The sequence below is a fragment of the Cladophialophora carrionii genome (assembly GCF_000365165.1).
Source record: "Cladophialophora carrionii CBS 160.54 unplaced genomic scaffold supercont1.4, whole genome shotgun sequence".
NCBI classification, from domain to species: Eukaryota; Fungi; Ascomycota; class Eurotiomycetes; order Chaetothyriales; family Herpotrichiellaceae; genus Cladophialophora; species Cladophialophora carrionii.
In genome coordinates this window covers 1,327,904-1,352,940 of record NW_008481829.1, presented here as the reverse complement: position 1 = coordinate 1,352,940, position 25,037 = coordinate 1,327,904, and the positions used below count along the sequence as shown (strand labels likewise).

At 54.7% G+C, this 25,037-nt stretch overlaps 7 protein-coding genes across 7 annotated transcripts; 3 read left to right on the top strand and 4 right to left on the bottom strand.

Annotated features, from left to right (window-relative positions):
• Positions 1-1,978: 1,978 nt before the first annotated feature.
• Positions 1,979-2,419, bottom strand: G647_05156 (uncharacterized protein; the record flags this gene model as incomplete). The annotated part of the gene is made up of 1 exon (XM_008729488.1): positions 1,979-2,419. One exon carries the CDS (start codon positions 2,417-2,419, stop codon positions 1,979-1,981), a length of 441 nt encoding a protein of 146 aa, XP_008727710.1.
• A 621-nt stretch (positions 2,420-3,040) lies between these two features.
• G647_05155 (uncharacterized protein) lies at positions 3,041-4,427 on the top strand (the record flags this gene model as incomplete). Its single annotated transcript, XM_008729487.1, has 2 exons — positions 3,041-3,152; positions 3,205-4,427. The coding sequence occupies 2 exons, from the start codon at positions 3,041-3,043 to the stop codon at positions 4,425-4,427; spliced, it is 1,335 nt and encodes a 444-aa protein (XP_008727709.1).
• A 570-nt stretch (positions 4,428-4,997) lies between these two features.
• On the top strand, positions 4,998-5,555 carry G647_05154 (uncharacterized protein; the record flags this gene model as incomplete). The annotated part of the gene is made up of 1 exon (XM_008729486.1): positions 4,998-5,555. One exon carries the CDS (start codon positions 4,998-5,000, stop codon positions 5,553-5,555), a length of 558 nt encoding a protein of 185 aa, XP_008727708.1.
• A 383-nt stretch (positions 5,556-5,938) lies between these two features.
• On the bottom strand, positions 5,939-6,669 carry G647_05153 (uncharacterized protein; the record flags this gene model as incomplete). The annotated part of the gene is made up of 3 exons (XM_008729485.1): positions 5,939-6,431; positions 6,503-6,585; positions 6,649-6,669. 3 exons carry the CDS (start codon positions 6,667-6,669, stop codon positions 5,939-5,941), a joined length of 597 nt encoding a protein of 198 aa, XP_008727707.1.
• Positions 6,670-7,255: 586 nt separating this feature from the next.
• On the top strand, positions 7,256-13,396 carry G647_05152 (uncharacterized protein; the record flags this gene model as incomplete). The annotated part of the gene is made up of 1 exon (XM_008729484.1): positions 7,256-13,396. The coding sequence occupies one exon, from the start codon at positions 7,256-7,258 to the stop codon at positions 13,394-13,396; it is 6,141 nt and encodes a 2,046-aa protein (XP_008727706.1).
• A 1,153-nt stretch (positions 13,397-14,549) lies between these two features.
• Positions 14,550-16,816, bottom strand: G647_05151 (uncharacterized protein; the record flags this gene model as incomplete). Its single annotated transcript, XM_008729483.1, has 2 exons — positions 14,550-16,744; positions 16,795-16,816. 2 exons carry the CDS (start codon positions 16,814-16,816, stop codon positions 14,550-14,552), a joined length of 2,217 nt encoding a protein of 738 aa, XP_008727705.1.
• Positions 16,817-18,142: 1,326 nt separating this feature from the next.
• Positions 18,143-24,412, bottom strand: G647_05150 (uncharacterized protein; the record flags this gene model as incomplete). The annotated part of the gene is made up of 1 exon (XM_008729482.1): positions 18,143-24,412. One exon carries the CDS (start codon positions 24,410-24,412, stop codon positions 18,143-18,145), a length of 6,270 nt encoding a protein of 2,089 aa, XP_008727704.1.
• Positions 24,413-25,037: the final 625 nt, after the last annotated feature.

Below are 25,037 nucleotides of genomic sequence, written 5' to 3'. Positions count from 1 at the left end.
GTGGCCCCAACCCAACACAACCCGAGCTTGTGGTGATGGCGGACAGTACCGAAAGCGGGCACCGGGTTGATTGGGATGGCACGGACGGTCACCAATGCTGGAGTCCTGACTCCTCAACCACGGCGCCAAGGGCATGTGTTGTTGACTCGTTGAGATGAGGTGGAGGCGCTGCCGGCTGATAGCCTGATAGAGGGGATCATGCACCACGCATGCATGCGAGCCACAAGCGCGACGCTGCCAGTGCGGGATGATCGCACGCGGGCGAGGAACAAGCGGGTGATTGGCCCAGGCGACACCACTATCGGCGTCACCCACGCTGCTAAATCCGATCACAATCAGCGATTCGAGACCCAAAGCAAGTCATCTTGTGGCTTGCGACCGGGAGATCAAGGCACGCAGGGGCGCCAACAAGGGAAGCTCTGAGTTACGGACTGCCAGGCTTCCGAGCTCAGCAGCCAAGCGAACAGTCACGCCGCACTTGTGCTTACTGCCCCTCACTCGTCTTGCAGGGGGCTGCCTGAGCCTCGGGAGGTATGGGAGTTGCACTCCGCCAGCAGAGGAGTGATGTATGACTGTTTCATTCCAGCGCGCGGGAGGATGCGGAGTACCATGTCCGTACATGAGCCATGCTGCTGGACAACTACTCATACGAGTCTGCACTGGAATGGACAGGCACGGCCGGTACTCGTAAACAAGATCAGCAACACAAGAATATGACCTCATTTCCCGGGTTGGGGAGCGCCATGTGATGCCTCTGCCTCAGCCACTTGTTCCTCGTCGGTTCCTCTGCCACGTTCCAAGTCTTTGAGACTTCTTTCCATGTTGACAAAGAAGGCCCTCCGTAACGGCAAGGGCGTTGACGATGATCGTCGACTTCATGACGTCCTCTGCGTGCCCTGATCTCGGTGCCCTGCTCGCCGACGATGACTCAACTCTAGCTCGTTGTCAGAAGCCTTGCAGCTGATGTGTCACAGCCTGCCAAAATTCCGTCCCTGAGGCAGGTCGAACCTGTTCCTCCACTTGGCGCAAACAGCATACGAGTACGGTACTCGATCAAGATGCGGTTGAGGTCGTCGTACTCAGGGATCTAGAACGACTGCACTTTCCAGGCGTATTCATGGTAGCAAATGCCACAGCATGATGCAAGCCAAGTTTCCAGTTGCACCAGGAAGAAGGGCGTTGCTCGCTTGTCGAACATGGCCATAGATGCTGATGGGATCAACGTGTTCTAACACAGAATACGAGGATGTAGGCAGCCGAAGGAAATCATAATGCAGTGCTGAGACGAAGACTCAGATGAGAACTCCTTCACCTTGGATGCATGAAGCATGCACGGAGTACGCTTGTCCAGTCTCGCCCCCTCCTCGCTGAGAAGAGACTGCGAGTGCTGCAGCGACTAACCCCATATTTCCAGCCTCATACGTTGTAGCGGGCGGTGCAATCATGTCGGAGCGTGGGACGTTGCCTGCTTATGACTGATACGGAGACGTCGAGGCCAACGTTGCGCTAGTTGCACATTCGATGGCGAACCCGAAGCATCTCGACTACCATCCAGGACCTCAATAACTCAATTACAGGCAATGCGGCCCCCCCTGGGATGAACACAGTCTCAACTCTGGAGGAATTTGTAAAGGTTCCGGTAAAGTGCTTGAGGTCATCGTAGGAGGCTTGGATCAGCCCATCTCGCTCTCCAATAGCCGTCATCAACGGATCTCGACTAGTTTCGCATATTCCTTCCAGTATTCATCCCAATGGCAAATAAGGGGATCTCTTGGGTGTATTGGGCGTTCCCGTGTGATGGTATAGCCACGAGCATTTATGAAGTGCGCTCTGGAAAGCTCCAGCTCGTCTCCCAGCCAGTGTCCGTCGAGTGCGCTTAGACAATAAGCATTCTGTTGGCCATACGCCTCCCCTAAGGATGTCGTCTGCTCAAAAGTATCGTGCGCGTGTTTGGATGCATACGACCTCGGACATCATCTTACGCGTCACGGTCGCTTTGTGTGTCATTGTCACTGTCCTCATCGGGTAGATGATCAGGAAACCAGCCGTAGACACCGAAATCGACAGTCACCTCTTCGATACCCCTGGCCTCGTTGACTTCGACTCCTTCCGCTCGCAGGCGCTCTGCCTGTCGGTTCACAGCTGCACCATCATCCCCGCGCGGACTGATTCCACCTTTGGAGTTGACCACCCTCTGCCACGGCACATTTTGATCGTGGAAGACGTATTGATCTGGATTCGCAGGGTCAAATGTTGGCAAGTGCTTCAGACACACGCCGACTTGCCTCGCTCGTTTAGGGAAGTCGAGCAGAAGCGCGATATGTCCGTAGCTGGTGACTTTGCCGTAAGGGATCTGTTGAACCGCAGAGTAGACTGCCTCGTACCACCACTGCGCTTCTTCTGACTTTTCTCGAGCCATGGGTTCGTCGAGAGCAAGGAGTACGGGGGGTGCATATGACGTGGAGGGAAGCTGTCAGAGACCCGGATGCATACACAGTAAATTGAACAAAACGTGCCCCGCCGAATCTTGCGCCAACGGCCACACACCCACATATATACACCACCGATCCCTAACCCACACCGGCACTTTCCCCCAGCCTTTAAAGGCAGGAAAGCAACGAAATGTTGGAGTGTATCTGAAGATTACTATCGACTACCATGGACTACAAGATCCGGCGCAACGATGTAACTAAATAGTGCGCGCTGCAGTGCACGTGACCGGAGCCAGGCTACAAGGGCGAAGTGCAATAGTAGAGATGTCCAGGCCTACTATGTACACGACTGCATCGCGCCCGGCTAGCCTCGCAGGATGAAGGATGGACGACGGGCGGAGTGTCTTGTGTGCCTTTGAGCGAAGGTGGGAGACGTTTTCGGCGTGTCAAACGAAGGCGAATCATGCGCGGCAGGTTTTGTTTACTTTTCCTTGGCAGTCCCTGTTCAGTGTCGTTCGCCTTCCTCTGCCATGAGTGAATGATCGCGGGTCTGGCATGATCGATACCCAGCGATTCTCCCCATCTTACGTGCGGCTTCTGCCCTCAACATGGCCTTCCGAGGAACGGAGAGTCCAATGGATTTCGAATGGCAAGGTCATGGCCCCGTTGATCCCACTTCTCCCTTTCACCGACGTATGATCGACATGCAGGCGAAGAAACGTATGTTTTGCAAACAATAATCCGTCAACTCTGCTGGTGCTGACGCTTGCAGGCACGCATACCGACTTCATGTCACCCCAGAAAACCTCATTTCCCGCCCTCCGCGAACCCAACAACCAGCCGTTCTTCTTCTCCGACGCCCCAGCATCGTCGCCTCAACCAGCGGCGTTCCGCACACCATCGTTTACAACGCCCCGAAAACCCTTCGACATTGATTTCTCGTCACCTCCGGATAACTCGTCTCCGTTAGGACAGACAGACAACGATGAGACGCCCGACGCGAAACCATTACCCCCCTTGCCAGTTGAGTTCACGAGCAGTCCTGCGAAACCGGAGAAGAAGCGGAGTTCGTTGTCTGGTCTTTTTGGCAAATTTGCTGCAAGCCCCGGGCGAGGCGAGATCAGGAAGCCCAACAGCGATGCGATTGCGCGACGGGTACACAAGAAGCGGCGGCGCGCCCAGAAGTTTGACCGATCCTTGATCCTGAACAGGAATGGCTCCCTGGATGAGAGTGACGATGAGAGCACCCCGAGTCCGACTGAGCCAACACCGAGGAGGAAAGGCGTGGAAGAAGTGGGATGGATTACTGGGCTGTTCACCTTCCTCCATACCTATCCTGACGCGCCCTCCATCATCGCGAAATATCTCCAGGTCTTCTTCAACGCCGCAATCCTGAGCGGGTGCTTATACATGTTCTGGTCGTTTTATGCTACGATCCAAGCTGACGTGGATCGAGCAAGCGAAGATACCATGGCCGAAGTGCTGGCGGAAATGGCCCAATGCTCCAAGAACTACATCGAGAACCGTTGTGGTGCCGACACCCGTCTACCCGCACTGGAGGTTGTGTGCAGCAATTGGGAGTTATGCATGAACCGTGACCCCAGCGCAGTCAAACGAGCGAGGCTGAGCGCGCACACATTCGCCGAGATCTTCAACAGCTTCGTCGAGCCCATCAGCCTGAAGACGATGATCTTCACCATCACATTCGTTGTGGTGGGATTGGTGGTCAACAATGCGACATTCTCGTTGTACCGCCGACAGCAGGAAAGTCACTATGCAGCTATGTATCGACCACCTTCAGCCTCATATATGCACCCTCAACATCCCGGTCCGTTTCCGCTGCCGCCCTCTACGCCATTGACACAGCCGCGTTATGTGGGATGGCAGGGTGACGGAGGCTTTGGCGGTCAGCAGCAGCTGGAGTACAGCCGAAGCCCAAGCAAGGAACATCGATCACGGAGTAGGAGTCCAGAGAAGAAGAGGATGCAGCTGTGAAATTTACGACTGTCACGACCGTGTCCAACTATTGGCATCTTTGAAATTGGTCAGCGACTGGAGTTTGGAATAGCGTCCTACGACCACCATTACCTGTGTGTGGCCGTTTGGAACTTTCGAGAGGAACTGTCACCTGGGTAGGCGGACAGTGGGATGGGGAGCTGCAGGAATCCGATTCGAGCCTTGTAAGCCGAACTCATGATAATTGCTCCGCGTTGTTGACTCCGCTTCAAATTCCGGATGCGCGCCCTGCCACCGACGCTGTCGACTCGAAAGGTTTCTACCTCTTGCGCACTGTCTTTACCTTGCTGCTGTCGCATATAAATTTTGGCGGGTCCGAACGTTTACAGACACATTCTTTTGTCAAGGAACAGCTGGCGGACCAAATTCGTCCTTAGCCCTCCACTCCATTTTCGGGTCGACTCGCAAGCACGAAAGCCTACATACGAAACCCTCCTCGCCAGTAGTCTCTCTGCTCATCCAGGGGAGGTAAACACCTGCGGCACATTGCATTCCTACTCCGCCAGTCTCCCAACCACTCGTCGTTCCGTTTACCTCCACATCCTCACAATGGCTGAACTCGAAACGTCCACCTACAAAATCCGCTACGCGACCCAACGGGACGTTCCGGTAATCCTCCAGCTTATCCAGGAACTCGCATCGTACGAGAAAGCCCTCCACGAGGTCCTTGCGACCGAAGAGTCCCTCCTCTCCTCGCTCTCGTTCCCCGTCGACCCCACCGACCTGGACAAAGGCTTCACGGAAGGCTACGCCAAAACCCTCCTTATCAGTCCCGTGCCCTCGTCAAACGGCAGGGAAGAGATCGCGGGCCTAGCGCTGTACTTCCACAACTACAGCACGTGGCAGTCCCGGCCCGGGATATTCCTGGAAGATCTCTTCGTTCGGCCGACATATCGGGGGACAGGGTTTGGGACGGCCTTGATCCAGGCGCTGGCACGGGAATGCCAACGGTTGAATTGCAAGAGGCTGGAGTGGAATGTGTTGAAGTGGAACACGCCGAGTATTGACTTCTACCAGGGTGGGAGTATCGGTGCGCAAAGAATGGAGGAGTGGGTTGGCATGAGGGTGGAAGGTGAGGGACTTGAGAAATTGGCCAGCAAGAGATGAAGCTGAAGGCGGGCTGTGAGTTGCCACGCATGATGGTGAAGATGTTGCGATTTGTGCATCACGTCGTCCACAGATCAACAAGCATTCTCGGGGCCAGGACACGCATCTCAAAGGTCACTTGGAGGGTAGACATGATGTGCAAAACTCTTTGTGCTCGGCTCTTGCTCTTCCTGTGGCTCCGTGATTCCCTATGATGTAAACGCCTCAACGCCTGCTCTTCTTGCGTCGCCAGATCCATTAATTCCACAGCCAGGACGTCACGTGGCAAATCCGATGCAATGGCTGCGCCTGTCGCAATCAATGTGTGCAGAAACACCGCTCTGTCGGCAATGACCTATTCGCAGGACAAGCCAGACTCCCGCTCCCGTCGGTTTCTCTCTCCGTCACATCACCACACAACAACTGTTCTGCTTCTTGGCCTGCTGGTAGAACATCTTACTCTGCGCGCTCAGCCCGTCACTCTTGGCCACCAGACTGTCAATCTTCTCGCCTCTCTCCAGGACGCTTTCGATCGTCTTGTGCAACACGATCTTCGTCTCGTCCAACTCCCGCTGCACCTTCATGATACTGTCCGCCTGTCCCGGATCCTGGTACTTGGTGATGTACTCCTTCAGCTGGGCGTACGGCCGGGTCTGCGGGGGATTCGAGGAATACGAACTGCGAGGGTTCTGCGATGTATACTCGTCGACGATCTTGGAAAGGAGCTGGTGCGCCACGAGGGCGGGGTACTCGGCGTCGGATATGATGATGCCGCAGACGCCCAGGGACGAGCCGTACGCGTGGAACGTGTAGGATTTCTCTTCGATGTCCTGGCGCACGCCTGGCCGGGTGCGTTCGGCGACGGTTTTGGCAAACACGCTCATGAACTCGCCGTAGCTGTAACATAACGTAAATTTTGTTAGACAGGGAAGGCTGGGCGGGTTGTCAGGAAAGGCAGGTCGACCTACCTGTCTCGTGTGAAGCGGGAAAATGACGAGAGGTCTCGTTCGACGGCGAGTTCGACGGCAGGGACAGACTCATTTCGGAGGACCTGGAGAGGCTGGCGTCAGAGGGGGGACTCAACAGATATCCGTGGGTTCGTTGCGTCGCTTACTCCGATGTAGAAGATCTTCATATTGGCGGTGTGCTGGGACTGTGGCGGGGAGTCGTGGACAGATAATGCAGCCAAGGGCTTCTCTGCAGAGTTGTAGGGGTGTGAGTATCCCGTCGTGCGTGGTGGTGAGGAGATGGATTGAGACAGGTTCTATAGCACAGGAAAAGGTAACAAGTGTGCTTGAGGAGGAAAGATACAACATCGAATTCACGAGTGCCTGCTTGGAGTCTGGGGACGTCACGGGGTTGGTGGGCTGGGCTTGGTGGGCTGTCCGGCCTGGGAAGCGCTGAACAGGTGTCCCTGGCAGCCCTGGTTTAATCCGCCGCCGCCTCGTTAACGCGTTGCCAGCGTCCCCCGGCTTCAAGCAGCCCGCCCAACGGAAAGCGTTAGGCGGCTGCCTTCCCTAGGCCAATCAAATCCAGTGCCTTGCGGCGGCCCCCAAAATCCGGCTCGTTGCGAGTCGAGGGGTTTGTAAGAGTCATGCACTTTCACCAGAGCGGGCTCACACAAATTCTCCTTCGCTTCAACCTCGTGTCTGCACTTGCCAGGGTCACAAGAGCGGCGCTACTAGAAGGCTTCTTCCTCTGCCTATTGAGCTGGCCTGAACATGTCTGAGACAACTTTTCAATCCGAGACACAATGGCTTGCTCAAATGAGGGCAATGAGGCAGGCAATCGCCGACTTGAAGTTGCCGCCTCACAACGACGCCTCACAAATGTACGGTGCGGATCTGGACATCGACGAAGATCTGAGTGAGGACCTGGACGATGATATTTGGGACGTCGAGAGCGCTGGGCACGATACCCCTCCTAGCGATTATTTTGACGACTCCAGGAACGGCCTTACAACTTCAGATCTAGTCACTGACGGTGTCTTTGACAAGGCATGGCTGCGATCGAGATGTGCTGCCTTTGCTCGTTCGAGATCGGGCATGGATGCCTCGGATCTGGAGCAGCAAATCACCGCTCTTCTGGTCTCAGACAGTTCTGACGATGAATTGCAGATGTCCCTTGCCGACATCATTGGGTACGATGACTTGGACTTTGTCATTGAGCTCATTTCTCATCGCAAAGAGGTTGTGACAGCCTCAACAGCCTCAACTCGCCAGACGGATGGACTCTTCGAAGGTCTCGAGACCCGTCAAGAGCGAGAAGCAAGCCTAAGGCGACAGGACTATGAACACAAACACGCCGCCCTTGCCCCAACGTTTGACCGATCCGGACCCCAGTATCCATACGTGTACAAATCTAGCTCTGCTGCAGCCGGCAACAGACTGGATGTGTCTGGCAAGAAGTTTGCTCTGCCCGTCGGTAGCACTCACCACGATCATCCAAAGTATGAAGAATACTCCATCCCTGCCACCAAAGTCGGTTCTCTCGCCGCCGGGCAGAAGCTGGTCAACATTTCTGAGATGGATGGTCTGTGCCAGCGTACCTTCAAGGGGTACAAGAGCCTCAATCGCATGCAGAGCCTTCTTTACCCCGTGGCATACACCACTTCCGAGAATATGCTGATTTGTGCTCCCACCGGTGCTGGTAAGACGGACGCGGCCATGCTCACCGTCCTGCACACGATCTCGAAGAATGTTTTCCCTAATCCAATCGAGGAACCCACTGCCACGGACTTCGTCGTCATGGCGGACGACTTCAAGATCGTCTACGTCGCTCCAATGAAAGCGCTTGCAGCAGAGGTGACAGAGAAACTGGGGAAGCGACTGGCGTGGCTGGGCGTTCAAGTCCGGGAGTATACTGGCGATATGCAACTGACCAAACGAGAGATTGCCGCCACTCAGATCATCGTGACCACCCCAGAGAAGTGGGATGTCGTCACTCGCAAGAGCACAGGCGATACGGAGCTCGTTCAAAAAGTGCGTCTTCTTATCATAGATGAAGTCCACATGCTACACGACGAGCGCGGTGCCGTCATTGAGTCTCTGGTTGCCAGGACTGAGCGACAGGTGGAGAGTACGCAATCGCTCATTCGGATCGTAGGCTTGTCGGCCACCCTTCCGAACTACATTGATGTTTCGGACTTTCTCAAGGTCAACCGGATGACTGGGTTGTTCTACTTTGATGCCTCGTTCCGTCCGGTACCTCTCGAACAGCACTTCGTCGGCATCAAAGGCAAGCCTGGGAGCAAGACGTCCCGCGACAATCTCGATCAGGTGACTTTTGAGAAGATCAAAGAGCTTCTGCACCAGGACAAGCAAGTCATGGTGTTTGTACACTCAAGGAAAGACACAGTTTTGGCCGCTAGGACGCTCAACCAGTTGGCCGTCGAGGACGGGTGCCCGGATCTCTTCCTGCCCGAGCCTAACAACCCTGCCTTTGTCAAGGCATTGGCAGATTTAAAGACGACCCGGGGTCGAGAATTGCGAGAAATAGTTCCGAAGGGCTTCGGCTGTCACAATGCTGGCATGGCAAGATCGGACAGAAATTTCGTCGAGCGCATCTTCTCTGAAGGTGCCATCAGGGTTCTCTGCTGCACAGCGACACTGGCTTGGGGTGTCAACTTGCCGGCAGCTGCCGTCATTATCAAAGGCACGCAGCTCTACAGCGCCGACGTTGGCAAGTTTGTGGACGTGGGGATTCTCGACGTCCTGCAGATCTTTGGTCGTGCCGGGCGACCTCAATTTCAAGATAGCGGCGTCGGCTATATTTGTACGACTCATGACAAAATCCAGCACTACCTATCCGCCGTCACTCAACAACAACCAATTGAATCAAAGTTTTCGAAGAAGCTTGTTGACAACCTCAATGCTGAGATCAGCCTAGGCACAGTGACTTCTGTACAGGAGGGTGTCACCTGGCTGGGCTACTCCTATCTTTTCGTTCGAATGAGGCGAGATCCACAAGCCTATGGCATAGATTGGAATGAGTACCAGGATGACCCCCAGCTGGGACAACGCCGTCGCAAGCTTATTATTGACGCGGCTAGGACACTGCATAGAAGCCAAATGATCATCTTCAACGAGAAGACAGAAGAGCTTCGAGCGAAGGATGTCGGCCGCATAGCGAGTCAGTATTACGTGCTACACAGCAGTATTGAAATCTTCAACACTATGATGCGTCCCCAGGCAACCGAGTCTGATGTCCTCAAGATGATCAGTATGAGCAGCGAATTCGACAACATCCAGTCTAGGGAGAACGAGGCCCAAGAACTACACCGTTTGAAAGTAGAGGCTACTGCGTGCGAAGTCGAGGAGCGAAAAGCCGTGTCGACAGGCTCCAAGGAAGACAATGAGAAAGAGCAAAAGCTCATCGAGAATCATGCAAAAGTCAATATCCTGCTACAGTCATACATTTCTCGAGCGAGGTTGGACGACTTTGCCCTCGTGTCCGATTCGGCCTATGTGGCCCAGAACGCCGCTCGAATCTGTCGAGCATTATTCATGATTGCCATGAATCGTGGTTGGGGTTATCAATGCGAGGTTCTGCTTTCCATGTGCAAAGCCATTGAGAAGCAGATCTGGCCGTACCAGCATCCCTTCCATCAATTCGATCTCCCGCTTCCGGTCTTGAAGAACCTGGACGACAAGGCACCTTCGTCGAACATTGAGAGCCTCCGGGAAATGGAACCAGCCGAGATCGGAAATCTAGTTAGGAACCAGAAAATGGGGACCACGATCACCAAACTCCTTGACAATTTCCCAACCATGTCGGTAGAGGCAGAGTGTGCTCCACTCAATCGCGATGTGCTCCGTATGCGGCTGTTCCTTTATCCCGAGTTCAACTGGAATGACCGCCACCACGGGACATCTGAGGCTTACTGGGTTTGGGTCGAGAACTCGGAGACATCGGAGATCTACCATCATGAATACTTCATCCTCAGTCGAAGGAAGATGCATGACAGCCACGAACTGAACTTCACCATCCCCCTTGCCGATCCGCTACCGTCGCAAATCTACATCAAGGTCATATCGGATCGCTGGCTAGGTGCAGAAACCGTACACCCTGTCTCTTTTCAACATCTGATCCGGCCGGATACGGAGAGTGTGTACACCGACCTCCTGGACCTACAACCACTGCCTATCTCGGCCCTGAAGAACCCGGCATTAGAAGAGCTTTATGGTCAGCGGTTCCAGTTCTTCAACCCAATGCAGACCCAGATCTTTCACACGCTTTACCACACCTCAAACAATGTTCTTCTGGGCTCGCCAACCGGCTCAGGCAAGACAGTCGCTGCCGAGTTGGCCATGTGGTGGGCATTCCGCGAGCGGCCTGGAAGCAAAGTTGTCTATATTGCGCCAATGAAAGCGCTTGTTCGGGAAAGAGTGCAAGACTGGCGCAAGCGACTGGTCGGTCCTATGGGACTGAAGCTCGTCGAGTTGACCGGCGACAATACCCCGGATACGCGAACGATCCGAGACGCTGATATCATCATCACAACGCCTGAGAAGTGGGATGGTATTTCTAGGTCATGGCAAACAAGATCCTATGTCCGGCAAGTGTCGCTTGTGATAATCGACGAGATCCATCTACTCGGTGGAGATCGTGGTCCCATTCTCGAGATCATCGTGTCACGAATGAACTATATCGCTTCGCAAGCAGAGAGTGGCTCGATTCGTCTGCTAGGAATGTCCACTGCTTGCGCCAACGCAACCGACCTAGGCAATTGGCTCGGTGTCAAACCAGGAAACAACCAGGGACTATTCAACTTCCGCCACAGTGTGCGTCCCGTGCCCCTAGAGATATACATTGATGGATTTCCCGAGCAGAGGGGGTTCTGCCCACTGATGCAAAGCATGAACCGTCCGACATTCTTAGCCATCAAGACCCACAGTCCAGACAAGCCCGTCATTGTCTTCGTGGCGTCGAGAAGGCAGACCCGTCTGACGGCCAAAGATTTGATCAACTTCTGCGGCATGGAAGAGAACCCGAGACGCTTCTTGCATTTCGACAGTGAAGATGACCTCCAAGCTACCCTTTCCGCTGTCAAAGACACTGCGCTGAAAGAAGCCCTAAGCTTCGGCATCGGACTACATCATGCTGGGCTCGTCGAGTCTGATCGAACTCTTTCTGAACAGCTCTTCGCAGCAAACAAGATCCAGATCCTTGTCGCCACGTCGACGCTCGCATGGGGCGTCAATCTACCTGCTCATCTCGTCGTCGTCAAGGGCACCCAGTTCTTCGACGCCAAGATTGAGGGATACAAGGACATGGACTTGACGGACGTGCTTCAGATGCTCGGACGAGCTGGACGACCCCAGTTCGACACCTCTGGTATTGCCCGGATCTTCACGCAGGACGCCAAAAAGGCCTTTTACAAGCACTTTCTACACACGGGCTTCCCGGTGGAAAGCTCTCTACATAAGGTCCTCGACAACCATTTGGGCGCCGAAGTCTCGGCCGGAGTCATCACCACCAAGCAAGATGCTCTGGACTACCTGACCTGGACGTTCTTCTTTCGCCGTTTGCACAAGAATCCCACCTACTACGGGCTTGAGATCTCGTCGGAAGAGCAGCAGGAGAGCCAACTGGCCGCGCGACAAGCCGCCGCGGACTACATGATCACCCTGGTAGATAAGTCACTGGACGATCTAGCAGAAAGCGACTGTGTCTCGGTCCACAACAACGGCGACGTCGACAGCACGCCCTTTGGCAAGATCATGTCCTACTACTACCTCAGCCACTTGACGATTCGGAAATTCTTGTCCAAGGCACGGAAGACAAGGGCCACGACGTTCGGGGACGCGCTCGCGTGGGTCAGTCTCGCCACCGAATTCGACGACCTCCCCGTCCGACACAACGAGGACCTCATCAACGCCGAGCTGGCCAAGAATCTGCCCCTGGACGCCGTCGGCTTGATGGACAACCTTCCCATGTGGGACCCGCACGTCAAAGCATTCCTCCTCATCCAAGCGTTCATGTCGCGCATCGACCTCCCCATCTCGGATTACGTCGGCGACCAGATCTCCGTGCTCGATCAAGGCATCCGGATCATCCAGGCCGGCGTGGACGTCATGACGGAACTCAATCGCCTCGACGCCGTGGCACAAATGGTGCGTCTTCTGCAATGCCTCAAGTCGGCCAGATGGCCCGAGGACTATCCGCTAAGTATCTTGCCGGGCGTGCACGAGGTGTTGGATCCCAAACTTGAAGGCAAAGTCCCGAGCGATCTCGTGACGACCACCGTCCTGGCGAACAGACACGGCGTCAAGACCATGGACGGCTTGATGCACGTTCTGGGGATCAAGGCCCCAGGTGCTCGTGCGGCTTTCGTCAATGCGACCAACGCACTTCCCGACCTCACCCTCACGGCGAGTGGAGATACGGACAATCTGCAACTGACCATGAAGAGGGCGAACCGGCTGTTGAATCACGAAGCACGCATCTACGCGCCGAGATTCCCGAAGCCGCAGACCGAAGGCTACTTCGTGGTAGCTCTCTCCCGTGCGTCTGGTTCTGGATCCGCGAAAAATCACGGGGCCGACATCCTGGCGCTCAAGCGCGCAAACTGGTCGACCACAAAACAAGGAAGTCAGAGCAAGGCGATCGGAAATGCGACAGTCAGGCTGAAGATCCCGGTTGTCGCGGACTGCTCTACGGGTATCAAGGAAGGGGACGGCCAAGAGGGCCAGCAGGGCCAGCAAGTCCAGGTCGATCTCGTAGTCATGAGCGATTCGTACCCGGGGATGGACTGGCGATTGGAGAATGTCGTCGTTCCCATCGCGAGGCCGAAGGAGAATGTGGAGAATGTGAAGACCGTCGAGGTGGGCGTGGATGAGAGCTTGCAGAAGAAGGGCTAGAGAGGGAGAGGGAGCGGTAGAGAGAGAGGTAAAGAGAGGGAGAGCGCGAGAGAGAGGGAGAGAGCGAGAGAGAGGGAGAGAAATGCTATGTATCTTTCAATAGGGCTGATGAGGTTGTGGTTGGTAAGGCTGCCGTTTCCCTATACATATATATATAGAGAAGCAACCCAGCGTTCTGATTAGTGGAAGCTTAGTGCAAGGCTGCGCTCCGTTTCTTGTGTTTTGTCCTTTTGCTTCCGATAGTTTATAGAGAGGACATGCACGGACAGACAATACACACTACTCAGCTCCAGACATCGCAACGTTTCCTTAAGATGTAGGGCGGTTGAGTGTGAGAGAGGTAGTGCCTGCCGTTGTAGAAAGGGATACTCGTTGGTAATGAAGCCTTACCCCCAGTTCAATATATATATAGACAGTAAGTATTAATGAGGAAGTAAATATACGTTATATAACCAATGTAACTAATGTAAGTGATGTAGATAACTCCTCAGGGGGGCATCCCCCCTTTTATATCCATTTCTATATCTATTTCTATATCTATATCTACACCACGTCCAACTCGACCGAGAATTAAAATCCATTTTCATTGATTAGCGCGTCTAATGAAGAAGCACCATGATGCACTTCCCGGCCGCCTCATCCTGCACTCACTCTACAGTAGCTGACTTGTGTCTGCGTAGGTGTGACATAGAATACGATACGATATGATACGACATAACACTCCGTGTGTGGAGGATATGAACCACGGGGACCAGTACCAGTACCAGTACCAGTACCATAACCAGTACAATCCCGACTCCCTAGCTTGTTTAGACAGTCTACTTCATCACTGTATATACTATATATATATGTATAGATGCTGAGCCAAAAGTCCTGTACACGTTCGGATGGACACGGTCCTGTACAGGCACTGAGCTGAGCTGAGCTGAGTTGAGCTGAGCTGAGCTGGGCTCCCCTCCTTGTCAAGATTGAATGGTGCTAGATGGCGAAAAGAAGGCTTCCCTTCCTGTGTCGGTGCAGTCCGGCCGTCTATACAATGACTGCGCCGCTACAAGAGATCGGACCTTCGCATACCCTACCACTTTACTCCGACTGTCGACAAACTACATCTCATCACGTACTTTGTCAAAGATCAAACTCATCTTGGCCCACCTCAACCCGGCACAAAATTAACCTCCCACCCCTGCTCCTCCGGTCTGGCCACCCGCCCTACCACGACGCGGAACCGACCAGCCATCTCTGCGTTCGGCCACCCATCCTGCGGTCGATGCACACGCTCGAGATGCTGCATGAAGCTCGCCACGCCTCCAAAGATCGGCGTCGCCTGCGCTCCGGCGATGACGGCCATGTTGGCGCCCGTGTTCGCCGCCCGCCCGGATCCGGACCTGATGCTCAGATCCGACCCAGTACCTGGACCACCCAAAACGCCTGCAGCGTTTGACATATCCAGCCAGCCACGATTCTCGCCTTCGGCACAGCAGAAGATGCATCCGAAGCTGCCGAAGCTGCCGTCCTTGGGCGTGTCCAGCGAGATGGTGCCTTTGAGGGAGACGTGGCACCGTGCGAGGAAGGCCCAGCGGTATCGGATCCCGCCAGCTTCAGAGACGCGCACTCTCGGATCGAACATCTTTTCTGGCTTGCCCCTTTTCTTCTTGTCGCCGGACGTGTTGACCCTTTGGTGCACGTGGCCTTCAAAGTTGCATTTCTCGCACCGCCAGTAGGAGCTCATGCCAGAGAGGCCCAGAGGTCTGTTGTTGATGGTGAATGCTTTGCGCTCCAGGCCAGCTTGGAGTCGGAACGCCCCCTTGCAGAATCCTCGAAGGTTTTTGTCGGTGGGGAGGGTGAGTGGTCCGGTATCCGTGAGAGGCATGACGGGGAGAGAGGCAACTGTAGAAGATGTTGTGTGGATTGATCGGGCTTGATCGGATGGCGGGACGGATGTAGGTAAGGCGTGACTTTCAGAGACGGCTTCGTGAGGCAGTGACGGTACTTTCGGTAGAGGGCCGGTCGGCGGTGGAGTGCGAGGTGGCCGAGTCCGAGATGGGTCAACCGGTATAGGGACGCACTTCGAAGGTCGCAAAGGCAGTTCTCTTGTCGCTGGCCGGTCATCAGTTTGTGTGCTGACCGGCCGTCGAATGAACTCTCGGGCAGCTCGTTTGGACACCTTGAGTGAATTAGACTGGGGTTCTCGTCGCCGAGGTCTGCTGTTTTCTAGCAGGTGTAGAGAGTTCTGGCTCGACCCCTGAGACCTGGAAGAATAGGACATCGAATCTTGTCTTTCTGGGGATCTCGGTAGGTACAGGTCGTAGACCGTGCTGTTGCTAAACTGCCGACCGTCTCCTCTTACCACCCGATCACCATACTGATCCCTGCCGGATCGTTCTCTTGGCTTTCGACTCCGCTGACCAGTCAAGGCTCTGGTTAGGTCTGGGGAGGAATCTATCTGGCTATTTTGCCCGGAAGACACGTACGAGTCCCGGTCGGTGTCGAGTGCAGGAGTTGGAGGCGTCAGAATGGGTTGTCCTCCAGGTTTGGGGAACATCAGCAGGATGTTGTCCTCTATTGCCAGGGCTTGAGACGACCTCCTACGCATGCGCCGATCGTCGCTCTCTTCAATCCTGTACTCGTCGACGGTGGGTGCGAGCATCTGGATCTCCACAGTAGGCCAACGCATGGCAGCGGATTGAGGACGGAAATGCCGGTCCTGCGAAGCGTCGGAGCCCATGGACGTTTCGCGATCGTCGCGCATCTTGCCCTCCTCGAATGTTGGGCTGAAGCACGACGGTGACATATGCAGCCGACCGAAGTGTTCCGTCATGGCGTCGGGCGTTCGAGGAGCTTGGAAGGCTGCTGAAGAGTAAGTGCTGCGGCTGCTCGAATATCCCAGAGAGGGCGATCGGGGAGGTATAAGCCCAGAAGCGCCCGACGAGTATGGCGATGGTTGCGGATAATACGCCTGTGCCTTCGCCGCGCCCGACAAGCGCCGCGACAACTGACCCAGACACACTCCAGCGTTCACGCGACAGTCGTCGGATGTGGCCTGTAGCACAGGGAGGTCCATCTCAATCCCGTCCATGTAGACCGTCTTGAGATTTATGATCAAGGACATCTGTAGGTTGATCAAGACGTCCTTCATTCGATCTCGTGCTTGTATATCTCCACATGCATAGGCTTCTCCGAACCGCTTGAGCTCGTGCTCATAGTGGCCGCGAACGATCATAGGTCCTAACGCAAGTGATTCTAGGAGGCTTTGGGCGCCTTCGTCGGGCAAGAGTAGGCCGTCGCTGCTTGCTCGTTGTTCGCGAATGCGCTGAACCAATTTGGTGGCATTTTCGAAAGCTGCGATGACTGTAGACGGGATTAGAATCAGAGCAACCAGACATGAGCTCGAGCCTTACCCGCTCGAACGAGCGAAGACATGTCCATCTCCCCTTGATGCTACACGAGAATTGGTGTCGGTCAAGTCATTCTGCACGCCTCTTAGGGTTGTCTGGCTCTGGACACACAATTTGAGGCACTGGGAGGAGACGCAGCAAGCACACGCGAGCGGGACAGAAGAAGCAACAGCAGTACACAAGATCACGATCCTACCGTGGGTAAAGAAGCGCAGGCGCAACCGACTGCCATAGCAGCCTTCCCGTTCGTAGATGTGGTGTTGCCACACCGAGTGCTCAGGCCAGCATCGTCAGTGATTGCGATGGCTGCACACAGCCAATTCCAGGCACGAGAACGGTAGCAGGGATGGAACGGCGAGCGAGGAAGGCGTCGAGCACGTTGCGTGATACGTCTGAGCGTGCATTAGTGGCAGATACAGACGGGGGAATAGGACAAGGGAAGAAAGATGTTGGGTGGGAGGGAAGCTGGCCGAAGTCGCTGCCCTGGCTCGCTGGCTCGCTGGCTCGCTCAGTCCCGGTCCGCTGAGCGGTGGATACTGTAGGAGACGCCGTCAGGCCCTGTGAGAAGAAGGAAGGCGTTGGGTGGAAATGGGGCGCCATGGGTGGAGGAGAGAAGGATCATCAGACGAGAGAACAGGCGAATTATTGGATACGCACAATTGATTGCGAACTGTGTGCTCTGCCTAATCACAACACGCGCTGTCGCTTCTCAGACGTCTCGAGTTTCGGTCCCTAGGAGTCACTGTTCTCTACTCCCTCCACCGCACCAAATATCTCAACCTTGTAGCTGTCGAAGATGCAGTAGCTGAACCGTGGGTTGTGGAGATGAATGTCATATCAAGCCTCATGCGCACATCAAGCCTTACACCGATGAGGACAGGGGGCCATAAAGAAACATGATTCGAGTCCACGACTATCGAGTCGCATCCAACGCACGTGGTTCTCGAGTCTGCCAGATTGCCGCACACGAACTGATTCATTGAACGCCTCGGGGAGATAAGTCACATCGCGTAAATTTAACAGCTTACCGAGCGAGGCTCTGCATCCGCCACAAAGACCGAGAACGTGTCTCGAATCTCGCTTCATCAGGCCTTATGAGGCAGGACACCGACTGCAGGACTAAGGAACAAAAGCAATTTGGTCTGAAAGAATGAATTGCCGCTTCACTATCCCAGCGCAGATAGTCACCATGTGGTGCCGTCGCCACTATCCGTACACAAAAACTGAAATCTAAAGCTACCAATTTCTCGAACCATGCTGGCCAACGCTAAGCTCAAGATCCCATAACGCCCACGGTTTGCTAAACCCACTCCTCTTGGAAACCATCCCCTGTTGCCGCCATGATACCATCTTATGCCACGGTAGAAGAGAGACGTCGGATGCCGGGATCGGTGGCATTCTCGTACGATTCCCAATCCTCCAGGATCTTCGCCAGGCGAGGCGAGTTGGTCAGCCGGTAGACCTCCTCAAAGTACTCCTTCGAAATCTCAAACGGTTTGGCAGTGACATTCGGAATGTACTTGCCAATGAGTTTGGCCGGATCGATGCTGGTCTTGTTGATCTTCTTCAACAGGAACGACCGGAACGGCTTGACGCCAGAGCGCAAGAAGGTGCTGTGGAAAGGCACGTCGATGCCCTTGAGAGGAATGACAGCAAAGCCGCGCTCGAGTTCGATCGGTTGCGGCTTGGCCTCCGTTTTCTTGCGGCATTCGCCAATGATCTCCACGAGGTGGGCTTTGACGTCGTCCAGTGACATCTGTTGCATCAATGCCTGGATGTCAATCTTTTGCATCTTGAGCACATTGAGCACATTCGTCATGCAGTCGAGAGCCCGCAAGTCACCAGCGCACACGTATTGCATGTTGGCGACGTTGTAGTTGACGATCTCCACCAGCCAGCCTGTGGTTTCCGCAATATTCTCCACAACGTACTGCAAGGCTTGTTCGTTGAATGTTTTGGAGATCCGGCTCGGGTTGACCGCGCACATCGAGTAGTTGCTGCGGCCTTGCTCATCACGCTCGACAGCCACCTGCATGGTCAAGCCACGATAGAACACCACTGACACCAAGCTCTCGATGGGCATGACCTCGGCGATGGAAGCGAGGGCAGAGTACTCTCCCAGAGAATGTCCGGCGAAGCTGCTGTCGCGCTGAACGAGGCCCTTGGACCGCATGTCTTCAAAAGCGGCCTTCTCCATCAGAGTCAACGCCGGCTGCGTGAATTGAGTGGCCGACAGCAAACCAGTCGGCGAACGATAGGTGTACGAGTTGGTGTTCTCATTAATCTCCTTGAAGATCTTCTCGGATTTGACAGTGCCGTCAGCATTGATGGACTCGAAGGTCATAGCCATGTAGTTCTGACGGATGGCCTTTCCACGAGGTCCCCCAAAATGAATGGTGAGCTCTTTGGGATTGTTCTTGACGATGTTGATGATGGACAGACCATAGTTGTCCATGAAATGACGGTCGGCCCGATCCCACACCTCTTTGGCAACAGCGCTCCGAGCGTACAGATCCATACCCATGCCCTGTTCCTGAGAACCTTGGCCAGTGAAGACATAAGAGGAGACGGGCTGCTCGACTTCCGCTTCAGCGAGCAGGACTTTGTCGCCGGTTTCCTTGTTGGTGGTCTCGATCTTGATGATCTTGCGACCAGCAACCATGCCAACGTGTTCAAGCTTGACTTCGAGGTCGTCATTGGGCAGAACCATGCCGACGAGTGACACATGGTAGCTGCGAACACGTCCAATGTTGTTTTCTGCGGCCCATGTCTCCACCAAGCTTCGGACAGCGGCGCTGGAGTACATGCCGTGCGTGATGGTGCCCGGCAGATTGGCATAGCTTGCAAAGATGCGAGACACGTGGATAGGATTGTAGTCGCCAGAGACACGCGCATATGTCTCGTTCGAAGCTGGAGCCTTCAGGGACAAGGGGGTCTTGCCGCTCAGTGGGATAGCGTTCTCAAAGTTGACGGGCTGATCAATGGTTTGACCGTGTCTCTCCAAGTAATCGATAACGGGGTTTCCGTGGGAGACACCCGCTTCATATTCGACCGATGCGACTTGAATGATTTCCTTGGTCGGCAATTCAAGTTCGACTTGGCCAACAGTCTCCACATTGGAGAAAACAGTCTTGTTCTTGAAGCGGACCAAGCTCGAAAGACGGAAGGTCAGTGTCTGTCCGAGCAGGTCAATATCCGGCTCGTCGAGATGGAACCACTCCTTTGAACGGAGAACTGCAATGTCTTTGGAAGTTGCGAGGGTGACCTGCATGGGCGTCTCCTGTCTGCGTTGGAAGGTATTCTCAAAGTCCGTGTACGTGCCTCTGTAAAGGAACTGGCTTGTCACTTCCATCACCGGTTGTCCTCTGCGAGTGATGGTGCCGCAAACCTCGACCATCTTGCCGGAGTCTTGGTTGAGTACCGCGTTGATACGGGCAGAGGTGTGAAGCTCGTCGCCGACTTTCAGAGGCTCAGCTCCAGGAAGCATGCGGTAGCCATTAGACAAATGAACAAGCTTGAGCAGATCACCATCAATCGCTCGGGGGAAGATAGGTTTAGTGATCGCCTTCCAGCCCACGACGATGGCAAAGTCCATGGGAGCAAACACTTCCTTGCCAGGCCGGTCGACGAAGGCCTCGCCTGTGTTACCGACTGCGTGAACGAAGTCGGCAACGTCTTGAGTGACAATGGTTGCTTTGCCGCCATCGAAGACATTGGTGGTGGGTGTGTCAAATGGCACTGTCTTCTCGCCAAACCAAATACGGTAGTAGAACTCTTTGATGCGATCGTTGCGGCCATCCATGACCTCGTGGATTGGCGCATAGCCAGTCTCGGGGTGGTAAATAAATTGGAACGGCAATGCAACCGCTTCACCTTCGGCCGTCCTCTCCTCCCACATGTTCATCAAGATCTCATTCTTGCCAGAGAGACTGATGTCGAGAGTCTTGACCAGCTTGCCGGACTGACCAGGCTCCTTGACCACAATTGTGGTCTTGTAAGGATCCTTGGGATGGGCAATTTCGACAGTCATGCCTCGAGTGGGGGCTAGGATGCGCTTGATGGGGTTGTTTTGATACCGAGCACCTTGAACGAAGACATCGGCTGTGAAGAATGCATGGCGCCATGAGTAGTTCTTCCCGGCAAGAAGTTGAATCCAGGCGTCGACGTCCGGCAGAGTGGCGGACGGTGATGACGACAGCCTGTAGGTAGTTCGAGAGCCGTCCGGAATGACGGTGACACCGTCAAGCTCGACAACACTTTCTGGGGAACTAATGATCTTCCCGCCGAAGTACTCGATGACAGGTACGGCGGATTCGCGACCGCCGTAGAAATCCTGCACGAGACCCTTGATGTGATCTTGATGGATTCCGTCCAGTATGTCTTTGATAGGCTCATCAACCTTGGTCGAGTACTTGACAGCCATAGGCCCCTGCAGGATGCAAGTTCTGCCAACATCTTGACCAACAACAGCATCCAGATCCTCGGACTGCCAGAGAGAATCCTTCTTGAACCAGAACTCGAAATTCTCGTCCAAAGAAGGCACGAATGGCACTGGCTTCTGGCCGCGACGTTGGCACAGCAGCAGGAAATGTTGGACATCTTGTGCGTTGATCAACTGAGTCTCTGCAGCAGGGTAGGCGGCGAGAACCTTGTCCACGACTGGGAATGGATCTTCGAGCTCCGCATAGCTCTGAATAAGAGATGGCTTGCCGGAGCCAACGGTGAACCGTTCTTCGACACGTCGGATGAAGTCGACCGTGAGGTTGCGAAGAGTGACTTCAATCCAGCGAGATTGATGCTTGACGTACATGAGCTCAACCATCCGTCGAACGACTTCGGCGTAGGTCATATCCTCGAGGTCAACTGTTTCACCTGCGGAGTTCTTGCCAAACCAGACCTTCTGGAAGTCATCGTTCAGCTTCTTGATGATGTAGTCGCGCTGCTTCTTAAGCTCCGCGACCCGCTTCTTCTTGTCGAGGCTGAAGATCTTCTGATCCATCTCGGCCCAAAACTTCACACCTCGAGTGGCGAGCTTGTGAATCGGCTCGCCCATCTCAGATCGGACAGTGATGACACCTCCCGTGGGCCCCTTGTAGGTCTTCTCCCACTCGCTGTCATCGACGCCCTCAGCTTCAGCAATGGCCTTCTTTGCATTGGTAGAGGTGTGAGCTTCCTTCGCGGTCATCATTCGGCTACCAAACAACACGCCGTCGAACGGCATTGGAGGATAGCCGAACTTGCGAGACCAGGTACCAGTCAGATACGGGTACGTATCGTCTGAGCCGCCAAATCCACTGCCTGCCACGAGGATAATATTCTGGCATTTCCTGATACGGCCGTACATTTGGATGACTGGTTGATGGAAGTCTTCGAAAGAGTGATGACCGCCACCACGGCCACCGGTCCACTGCAGAATTACAGGGAAAGTCGGATTCGCCTTTGCAATGTTGATGACCGATTGGATGGCATCCATGGAGCCCGGCTTGAAAGCGATGTGCTTGATACCGAGCGTATCAATGTATTCTTGGGCAACTTCGATCGACGGCACGCCTGCGCCGATGGTCAGACCCTCAATCGGGACGCCGTCGGCACGTAGCTGAGCAAGCAGTGGAATCTGCCAGCCCATGGCACGAGGATTGACATAGATCAAGTTGACAGTAATGCCTCGCCCAGGAGGAATAGCCTTTTCAATCTTGTTAAGCGCTTCAGTCATCTGTTTGGCATTGTAGTAGCCACCGCCTGCCAATTCGATGTGGTAACCAGCGTTCATGGTTGCAGCAACAAAATCCCAGGGGACTGTGCAGGGGGTCATGCCAGCAACCATTAGAGGTGGAACTCCCAGTAAGCGTGACATCTTGGTATCGACATACGTCTGGCCCACTGAAGTCTTGACAAGTCTCGGGCCATGCTCCTTGACCCAGTTTGTTGCGTACTTAACGGCATGTTCTTCGTCGCGGTCAAAGAGCTCTGGCTTGTACCCGACCTCAGGATTGGTACCGTCCATAGCGCCAGCCAAAATGACCCGAACACCTGTGCCATCTTTGTTTCGGTTGGTAAGGACACCCAGGCCGGAGATGCCTCCAGGGCCAAAATCAACAATGTGAGTGGCGCCCTCGAAGACAGTGGCTTGTTCCCAATGAACAGGATCTTGGGTGATCATGCGCACGAGGTCTGGGACCACGTCTTTATCTTGCTGGGCGCGGAGGTCCTCGCCGGTGTTGGTGTCGTAGACTGGAATGGTCAGGCGCGAAGCAGGAATCTTGAGGTCGCTGAGATCTTCAAGAATGAGTTTGTAGGCCTCACTCAACAGAGGGCTATGGAAAGGAGCAGTGATTGGAAGGAATCGATTCACAAAGCGTACTTTGCGCTCGGTAAAGGGAATACGATTCTGGTCGAGGCCGGTGGGAGCCTTAACCTTTCGCAGGCGGAGGTTGAGACCATGTAAAGAGATTGGAGCGCCAGTGATGACGAAGTTGCGAGCACTGTTGACCAGAGAAATGGCAATGTGCCGGTCTTTGGGCAAGTGCTCGTTGGTGGCTTCGATATGTTCTTGGAGCTGTTTCTTAGACAGGTCGCGGACAGAGAGCATGGGCGTCGGAGCACCCTCGCCAGCCTCGAGAGAATCCTGCAAGATTGAAGGGGCCAGGCTCGTGCGAGGATAGGCTTGCTGACTGCGCATACCGATCCAGAAGAGCATGGTGATGGCTTCTCGGGCCGCCTTTGCAAAACTCTCCCACGATGTGGCAGTGGCAATGGCCGCGGCGGTGACGACGCCCTGCGAATGACCTGTGGTGCCATTGAAGCGCTCGTTGACCTCGCCAGGGGTCTTGCCTAGCACTTTGCAGGTCACTTGATAATGAGCGAGCTGGACGAGCCCGATCAAGGGCAAGCTAACAGGTGCAGACACTAGGTACTCCGTATCCGGCTGGGTTTCTCGGTCTGCCAACCAGCTGAGAATGTCGAGACCCTTGGTGTAAAATTTGTCTGCTTTCGGGCTTCTGGCCAGGGTTTGCAGCAGTTCGGCCGAAGACTCGACCAAATCCTTGGTAAAGGACGGATATGTGGTGTAGACCTCGCGCAGCTCTTCAAAATATTCTTCAATGTTGCCCTGGCCACCAAAGACCGTGAAAATGTTGGCCTCCTCGTCATCAGCAGCCCTCAGCAATGCCGAGTCGTGCGGTTTGATGGGTCGTGCCACAGCGGCGCGGCCAGCGTAGTAGCATTGAACCACCAGGTTCTTCTTCGCCGTGATCCCGGGGAGGGTTGCAGCCAAGGCATGTACGTCGTTGGCGTGCATAAATGCTCGCTCGAACTCGTTCAAAGCCACTTTGAGCACCTCAACAAAGCCGGCGGCCTCCTCGTCCTCATCAACTTCAGCGGCAATGAAGCCAATGTAACGGGCGACCAGTTCGGCGTTTGACGAGGGCTCATCATCCTGAGCCAATTCGTCTGTAGGTGCAGGGAGAGAGGTGATGAACGCATCTTTTAGCTGTGACGCCTGGAAGTGCAGGCCGGTGGGTATCAGAAATGAGTATTCGAGCGAGCCATGTGTCAGGATGAGAGGTCGGAGGTTCTGGGAGGATCGAGGAGTGTGAGTGCCGGTTGCACCGCCGGAATACATGGTTGCTGTCGTCGAGGAGAATGTGCTTGTTGGTTGGAGATATCGCTATGGTGGTGCTGAAGTGAGCAAGCTAATGCCACTTGAAACGGAGCAGTGCTAGAAGTGAAGGAGAGGAGAGCTCTTGCACTGACGGTAGAAACTGGATTGAAATGGGGTGAATGCACGAGAGATGGTAGAATAACGCCGTAGTTAATGAGGCGAGGCTAGGCGATGGCACTGGAGCAACGGAAGGCTGTCTGATGCAACTATCGAATCTTGTCTGTTGGATGCCGATGCGAATATGACCGAAGCTGGAGCGTTGTTGAGAGCACCCAGAAAGTTTTTCCCGCTTCGCCGCCCGGAACATCAACACCCCAAAGCGACCCCTTCGAGCGAAGCAAGCCTCATGGCGCCCAACCACATCTCAGCCAATGGAAATCCCCGGGTGGCCGGCTAGTTTCTGGTGGGCACCATCTACTGCAGGGACGTAGCGCGGCGGGCGTCATCGTTCCTCCCTCAACCCTCTGACGAAAGACAGCTTGGCCTTTAGCCGCGGCCGACGTGATAGTAATCAGGAGCTCTCCGACGCCAGAGCAGTCTGTTGAGCAGGCAGCACTCAACGGCCGAATGGAGGGTGATGGTTCGC